The following is a 7,750-nucleotide window of genomic DNA, read 5'->3' as shown; positions in this document are numbered from 1 at the left end:
CTTTTTGCAAGCCCTATGAAGCCCTCACACAAGCTTAAATGCTACAGGACTCTGCAGACCAGTCCATGCAACAGTAGACATTCATTCATTGTCTAGAGTCTACAGGTTCCTAAATGCATGGCATTCATTATCATCAAATGCACAATTTTGATCAAAAACCATCACAGTAGATCAGGTGACAAATCATCACAATAGATCAGGTAACAAAAACATATATATTTTCAAATAATAATATATTAATGGGAACAACAAATACAGGATAGAGTAACAACTGTGTTACTAAACAAGGTCAAAGACAATGGCAAACTATAGATTCAAACTTTGAAGCAAATAGTAATCAATGTAAATATTCCTGGGCTGCCTCAGCCCCGCCCAGGCACACAGCAGCAGAATGGTTTTGCAAGCATCCTCAGGAGGGCTGCAGCCTTCTTCTTTGCAGGACGAGAGGGAGGTTGAGGCTGGATCCACTCATCATTCTTTTGGGAGAGGCTCCTTTTCCTCAGCACGAAGTTGGGTTTCGTGTGAGGGTTCTTTGCGTAAAATACGTTGGCCTGCGCTGGAATCCTCAGCTCTGGGGAGAGAGGGGTGTACAAAATAAGGTGGCTCAGGAGGTGCTCCCTGGGACACCCCAACATCTGAGAGCCTGTGCCAGAAACGAACTGAGCCACACACCTGAGAGCTCTCCAATTCAGCACCAATACCAACAAGACAGCCTCCACAGTCCTCCCTGAGGAAGAACTAGGCAGAGCACTTCAACAGACCTAATGTCTGTTCCTACCAAAGGCTTTGGACTCCAAAACATCCCAGGTCCTCTTGCGTCTGCCAAAGCACACCACTAGGGTTTGCATCTGAAATCTCCCACAAAAGTGCCGAAGATTCAGACCCCACATGAGCCATCTTCACAGGTGGGTTTGGAAGGAAGCATTGGATGGTGAGTGCTCTGATGTCAACATGCAATTCTCATTCAAGATGAATACACTATTGGGAGGTGGGAGGGACTGGAAGAAAGGTGGAGCATGCTTGGTGGAAGATGTAAACAGGAGTGCGCCCTGGGCACCAGTACCTTGTCCCTGTTGGCTCCACTGAATCCTCATTCTCCAAGTAGAGGTCCTCCTTCTCCTCTCCGTCTTTCTCTCTCTCCCTCTCTCCCAGCCTTGTTCTCTCTCTCCCAGTCTATGCCTTTGTGGCAAGGGCTGAGAAGCTCTCCACTGCCACACACTAGAGCTTTATGGACAGCCTCAGTGCACAACCAAAGAGAAAGTTGTGAAACCCAGAGAAAAGGCCTAGGATTCCTCAAGTATGGCCACGGTGAGGACAGGCTGACCTGCACGGATACCACATTAGAGCCACGCTTCTGCGTTGGTGGAGCCTGCTTCCATGTGAACCAGGCTTCTGAGAATGGAGGCCACATTCCAAATGCTGCCCTCCTGAGAACAATGATTCCAAAGACCAGCAAAGGGCCTGCTTCCCTCCAACATGGTGTATGGCCCAGTGGTGCCATGACCCCGAGTGGGGGAATACAACAGCCAGCTTCTCCTTCCTCTGAACACCTCTTTCCTGTTGCCCTCCTCTAACCTAGAGCCTGTTCTCCATCCCTTCTGGGTTGGATGTGGGGATCTCTGCTATGAATTTCTTAGGCTACCAAGGCCCCAGACAGACTTCCTCTTCCATAGACTCTACTAACCTAACAGAAGGTTAAGATAGGAGACAAGTGATCCTAGAACTCATTGGGATGGTGGTCTTCAGCGTACATAGGCTGGGATAATGGCTGCTGAGGTGTTTGGCTCACAAAAGCCAACCAACCAACCAATGAAAAAGCGCTGACATTATTATCAGATGAGCTCTGTGGCTACGTGCTCAGGAAGCCCTCATCTGACTCTAGTTAGGGATCATAACCTGGCTATTGGGATCACTCCTTGGCTAGTGGACTCAGGTGCGGAAGACCATGGAATTGATGCAAAAACAGATGATTCAAGCTGTCTCCCAGGCTGTGTTTTCTTCCCAATTTCATCCTGTTACTGCTTGCTAGAATCTTGGCAATGCTCTGCCCAGGCAGTGGTTTTCTGGTCACACAGAAGGCTTTTAATCCTACTGCTTCAGTCCACAAAATGCCAGTTCCATCTTTAGCCCATGCATTCCCATGTTCCTCTGAAACCACTCCTATCTCAGACCACAGAACCATACTGCTCCTGGAAAGAGGCTTTCCTCCTCACTCCTCAATGATGTCAGCTTTGCATGCGTCTTCATGTCCTGGGCAGGGCACCTGGTGGGGAGCCGCACTAGCCACTGGGGTATACCAAAACACCTGGAGAGCTTACACCAGCAGAAGTGCAGTTGGCTTTGTGCACGAGCCCAACACACCCTGTTAGAGTGTTCTTGGGGGTCAGAGAATGCTCTTTGGTGCTAAGAGTTGACCTGAGTCCACATCCTGACCCTTGCTCTCTGTCATCTGATTGTCCCACTTACTCTGACGGTGAGAGATGATTTGGCCCAGCTCATATTCCTCCGGCTTCTCCTGAGTAAGCAAGTGTAGCTCGAGGGCCCTGCGGATGACGACAGGAGCCCGATCGTGGCAGGTCACCTGGAGCAGCATGGGAGACAGGCCTTCAGGAAATGGGCCTTGAAGTGACTACTCAAGGACAGTGGGCAGGGGCATTCTGGAGGCACCTCCACTCTAAATACAAGGGCAACATCCATGACCCTACTACCTGAGGCTGACCTCCTGCTCATCGCGTGGGCTCTTCCCATAGGCTACTAGCCCAATCCTTGTACATAGGACTTCCTGGACCTGCCATTGCTCTTTGTGGAGCTGCACTCCTCTCCAAGTGAAAGGACCCCACTACCTGCATACAGATGCAATCTCATCCCACAAGTTGGGAGGAATGGGACAATAGCCTCCAAGATCCTAGGTCTGCCCGAGGATGCAGGCGGCATTGGGAATGGCCTAGGCACAAAACCTAGAGGCTTTGGTCTGGATTGCCAGGGCCCAAATCAGACCCAGGAACGTGACCACACACAGGAGTGACGAAAGAGAGCCATGAGAGCTCCTGGCCTCCAGAGGCTCAGTGCTGGCTGGGGTGTACGAGGGCACCTGTTCCGCCAAGGGTAAACATTGGGTTACCTGGACATTTAGTGTGCTTGCTCCACATCCATACTGACTCTGCAGAGAGACCCTCTCAGCTCCTTGTTCAAGGAACATGCAGAACCTCATACTGGTGTCCTGCTCCATAGAGGCCAGCATCCCATACAGAGGAACCTGCAACCTAGGTCCTGGCCTGTTCTCATCTGTCACCCATACCTGCCTCTGCCCTTCTGGACTGCATGCTGCCACCTGACACACAGACTCCCTCAGACATGGCGGTGGACAAGCTGCTGCTCTCCCTCATCTCAGCTCCAGCCCTTCACACTGACCTCTTCCTTCTTGATTCCCATCTATCCTCCTGATCATCCAGAAGCTCCAAATTCAAGAGGGCATGAGTAGGTCATGGTATTGGACCAGTGTCTGCTCCCCACCCAGGTGTAAGCACCAGGGGACACCCCTGCTCCCAGGCTTACCAAAACAGTCTTGGCCATCTTTGGACTTTGTGTTTCTAAGTGGACACGAATTAAGCAGGTGTCTCCCACCTGCTTGTGGGAAAGCGGCCTGGAGGACTTGCAGGTTGATTCTGAGAACTGTGGGGGATGGAACATCAGCAAACCCAGAAACAGAAAGCCACCCCAGCCTGTCAGTTGGCTCTATGGGCTTCTAGCACATATGTCCAGGTGCTCAGGCTTCTCATTTCCCCAGGTGGGAGTGGAATGGCAGCACAAGTACAGCTTGAATAAGGTAGGTGTTTACCTCCTTTCCCTTGACCTCGCGGCGTTTCCTCACGATGAAATAATATTTGATTTGTGGATTCATGGACAGATACATCAGTGAGTGGTCAGGGACCTTGATTTCTGCAGAGCAAAGTGGAGAGAATTGTTAGGTGGCACTCAAGGATTAGACCACAAAACACCCACAACCCCTGAGAGTCTCCGCCAGGGCGAGCCTGCACCAGAATTGAGAGCCCTCCTATCCAGCTACAGTGCCACCAAAGACTCCCTCAGTGATTCTTCCCTGGAGAAGATGATGTACAGGATTCTAAACCAAAAGAGCACCTGGCAATGGAAACAGCACCTTGGGCCCAGAACTTCTCAGTGCAGGTTGGATCTGCCAAAGGGACACTGCCAGGATCTGCATCAGGATTGGCAAAGGCTCCTGTGCTTAGGCCTTTCTCCCCAGGGCAGCCATGCTCACACATGGGCATTCAGGGAAGCGTTGGATGGTGGGGGAATTCATCCCCTTGCCCTGGATGAATCCACTCATGGATGAATACACGGAGGGGAGGTGGTATCCATCAGAGGTGTGTTGGGCATGGACATGGGAGGACTTGAGCAGGGTGGTGCCCTGGAGAACTCAATGTTTTCTAGGATCGCTCTCCTTCCCCTTGTTTCTCATCAGGAGCTGTCTGCTTGGTACTTTTATTCTGGTTCTTGTTCTACTTCTGGCTCTTCTTTCTGTCCTGCATCTTCTTGTAGTTCTTTCTGGGTCTTTTTCCTGTTCTTACATGATTCCTTCTTGTTCTTCTTCTTGTGTATCTCCCTCCACCCTTCCTTCTGTTCACCTCCTTCTTTTTCTTCTTCTGCCTCCTGCTCTTTATCGTGTGATCCTCTCCCCACTCAGGAGTGTCTCTTTCTCCTCCTCCTCCTTCTCCTTCTTTCTCTGGCAATGGTGGGGCGTCCTGAGGAGTTCAAATCTATCACACTCTTCTGCCCAGATGCAGCCTCTGTTCAGTAGTCCAAGATGAAATCAGTTCTCAATCAATGGCCAGGAGTGAAACCAAGACCAAAGACAAGTGACTTCCTTTCTTTGTCATTGTCACAGTCAGGAAAGACTGAATAACAGACACCGCATTCTGGATAGGCTTCTACCTGTGGTAGTCAGCACCTCATCTGGACCAGGATTGCTAAAATAGATTCCACCTCCATAAAGCTTCCCCAATGAAAACAAGGTTTCCAAAATCTAGGAGAGGGCCAGCATCACTGCCACCCTCCTGCCATAAGGCATAGATGCCATCACACCTAGTGGGTTCCAGGCCCCCCGTAGTCCTCCCTTTTGACGTCTTTTACACACAAACCTCCCCTGGTCTGGAGCCTGCTCTCAACTGATGCTTGGGTTGAAAGTCTGTTTCTGAAATCACCTTTGTAGATTCTCGGTTTGGTAATTCCTTTTGACTGGCTTATTTTTTTACTAGGGATAAAGCCAGAGGCACTTAAGCACTGAGACCATTCCCAGGCCTTTTGACTTGGGTACAGGGTCTCCCTAAGTTTCTGAGGCTGTTTGGAAATCCCCTTCCCCCTGCACTGCCTCCCAAGTCCCTGAGATTCGCAGACACTGCCCCTTGCCCAGCTCCTTGCACCTCAGTCTTCCTCATGTGTGAGACAGAGCCAACTCAAATGAGGCAGTGTGTGAAAATGGGAAAACTCACTTACGTGCTCGACAGATGGTGGGTTCTACTGTGGACAGGCTGGGATGGTGGAGGCTAGGAGTGTCGGGCTCACAAGAAAGGAAAGAGCACTGGCATTGTGGACAGCTCAGCATTGTGGCCTCTGTTCTTCAGATGCCCTTCTTTGTTGCTGGAAGGAATAATAACCTGGCCATTCTGATATCTTCAGGAGATGGGCACCCAGGCACAGAGGACTTGGAATTGTTCCAAAAAGAACCCAAACAGGCTGTCCCCTGGCCTTGACTTCCTCTTCACTGAGTCCTGTTCCCAGTTGCTGCAATCCTGACATTCTTGAGTAGGCAGGACTTCTCATATCCTGGCCATGGATTGGGACCTGTGCGGCTTCCGTCCATAGCAATGCTGATCCAATCAGGACCCATGCTCTGCTCCTCTTCATTTGAAGGCATCCTTATCAGTGAGCCATAAACCAAACTGATGATGGATTGAGCCTCTCTCTGCCTTGCCCTCATCGATATTAGCTTTGCATTGCCAGACCAGGTCCAGGGGAGAACACATTTAGAGAGGTCCAGCAGCCGCCTGGGGCCTCATTGAACTCGTCCACACTGGACACGCCCATCACTGCACTTGGTTTCCTGCACCAGGCCCACCACACTCTGGCTATTTTAGGGCCAAGGCCCACTTTCTCTTGGCTGTGAGTTATCCTGAGCCCACTGTGGATCATGTCTCCCCACTGTCTGATTGTCCTACTTACTGTCATGCAGAGACATCATTCTCAGCAGCTCAAAGTTGTCCACATCCTCATGCTGCAACAAATTTTGGTCCAAGGCCCTGCGGATGAGGCTTGTCACCCTCTCCTGACACGTCACCTAGATCAGGGTGGGACAAATGTCATCAGAGAATGGCTTTTAGAGGAGCTACCCAGAAGACTGTGGTCAAACATTGAGGAGAAATCTCAGCTACATATACAAGGGCACAATCTTGTTATCCTGCTACCTGAGTGTGGCCTCCATATACCGCCTGGGTTCTTGCAACGTGCTACTAGAACAATCCTGGTACAAATATCTGCCTGTACCTGCCATCTCCCCTCCCCCTGGGGAGCCACATTCCACTCAGGTCAAAGGACCAAACTGCCTATGCACAGACACACTCTCATCTCACTGAGATGACAGCAATGGGCCAGGGATCTGCGCACCAAGTGTGCTCTGGGATGCAGGCTGCCTTTGTGGGTGGAAGAGGCAGATGCACTGAAAATTTTGGTCCTGACTGCCACTACACAAAACAGACTCAGATACAAGAGTGTGCACTTGAGTGCTTCATGATAGCCTGGAGAGGCCCTGGGCTCTGGAAGCTCGGTGCGGGTCTGGTTCTAATGATGTACTTGACTCAGCACTGGCAGTCACTGAACATGTCTCCTCTGCAGCTGGACACCTGCAGCATTAGCGTGTCTACTGCACATCCATAGAAATTCTGCCAAGAACCCCTTTAGCTCCGTATTTACATACATGCAAAGACTGACATTCCGAAGTTTGGCATGACCCCCCAGGTGATCCCGACCCCAAATTTTCACACCTAGTCATGCTAAGGAGGTTCTCTTCCCTGCCACCAGGAACACACCCCCTCCTACACATGTGACAAGTCACTGCCAGCTCCGCTGCTCCAACCTCACTCATTGAGAATACCAAGTTCTAGGCACTGCAGCCTGCACCCTGGACATATCTCTGCCTTCATCTGTCCACAGCACTTCCGTCTGCACTTCTGGCCTGCCAAACCCACAATACACAGGCCCACTCACCGCTGCAGCTGGGCATGCTGAGGCTCTCCCCACTCAGGTCAAGCCCTTAAGACTGACCTCTCTCTTCTTAATTTCCCACCACAGCCCCAGGGTTAGCTGTGTCTCCTGCCTTCCACTGTGGGGACACCCAGGAGGCAGCCCTGCTGTCGGGCTTACCAGGATGCGCTTTGTCTCCCTCAGGCTCTGTCCCTCTAGGAGGACGTGGACAAAGCGGATGTCTTCCACCTGGTCGCTGGAGTGAAGCAGTGAGGAGCTGCTACTGGTGACTTTTCTCACGCACCACTCATTGGTTTGGGTGGCCTGGGGCAATGGTCCTGCAGCCACCGCAGAGCTGCTGCTCACAGCTGCTGGGATCCTGGATGCCACTGCCACAGAAGGCTCCAAGAACTGTGGGGGATGACAACATCAGCAAAGCCCAGCACCTGCACCCCACCCAGCCTGGCAGTTGGCTCTGTGGGCATTCTAAAAC

The 7,750-nt window shown here is 51.3% G+C and overlaps 1 protein-coding gene across 2 annotated transcripts; it reads right to left on the bottom strand.

Annotated features, from left to right (window-relative positions):
* Positions 1-196: 196 nt before the first annotated feature.
* Positions 197-7,693, bottom strand: LOC144369240 (ral guanine nucleotide dissociation stimulator-like). 2 transcript variants are annotated; one of them, XM_078028443.1, is made up of 6 exons: positions 7,438-7,693; positions 6,241-6,355; positions 3,839-3,939; positions 3,556-3,672; positions 2,467-2,581; positions 197-571 (listed from the first exon to the last, which is right to left on the bottom strand). In XM_078028443.1, the coding sequence occupies exons 2-6, from the start codon at positions 6,257-6,259 to the stop codon at positions 363-365; spliced, it is 561 nt and encodes a 186-aa protein (XP_077884569.1). In that variant the 5' UTR covers positions 6,260-6,355; positions 7,438-7,693; the 3' UTR covers positions 197-362. The 2 variants fall into 2 exon arrangements, with proteins under 2 accessions (XP_077884569.1, XP_077884570.1); XM_078028444.1 differs by lacking the exon at positions 3,556-3,672.
* Between the last annotated feature and the right edge of the window lie 57 nt (positions 7,694-7,750).

This window comes from Ictidomys tridecemlineatus, chromosome 12, assembly GCF_052094955.1.
Source record: "Ictidomys tridecemlineatus isolate mIctTri1 chromosome 12, mIctTri1.hap1, whole genome shotgun sequence".
NCBI classification, from domain to species: Eukaryota; Metazoa; Chordata; class Mammalia; order Rodentia; family Sciuridae; genus Ictidomys; species Ictidomys tridecemlineatus.
The sequence above is the reverse complement of the archived record's forward strand: the minus strand, read 5'-3'. Positions and strand labels throughout refer to the sequence as shown.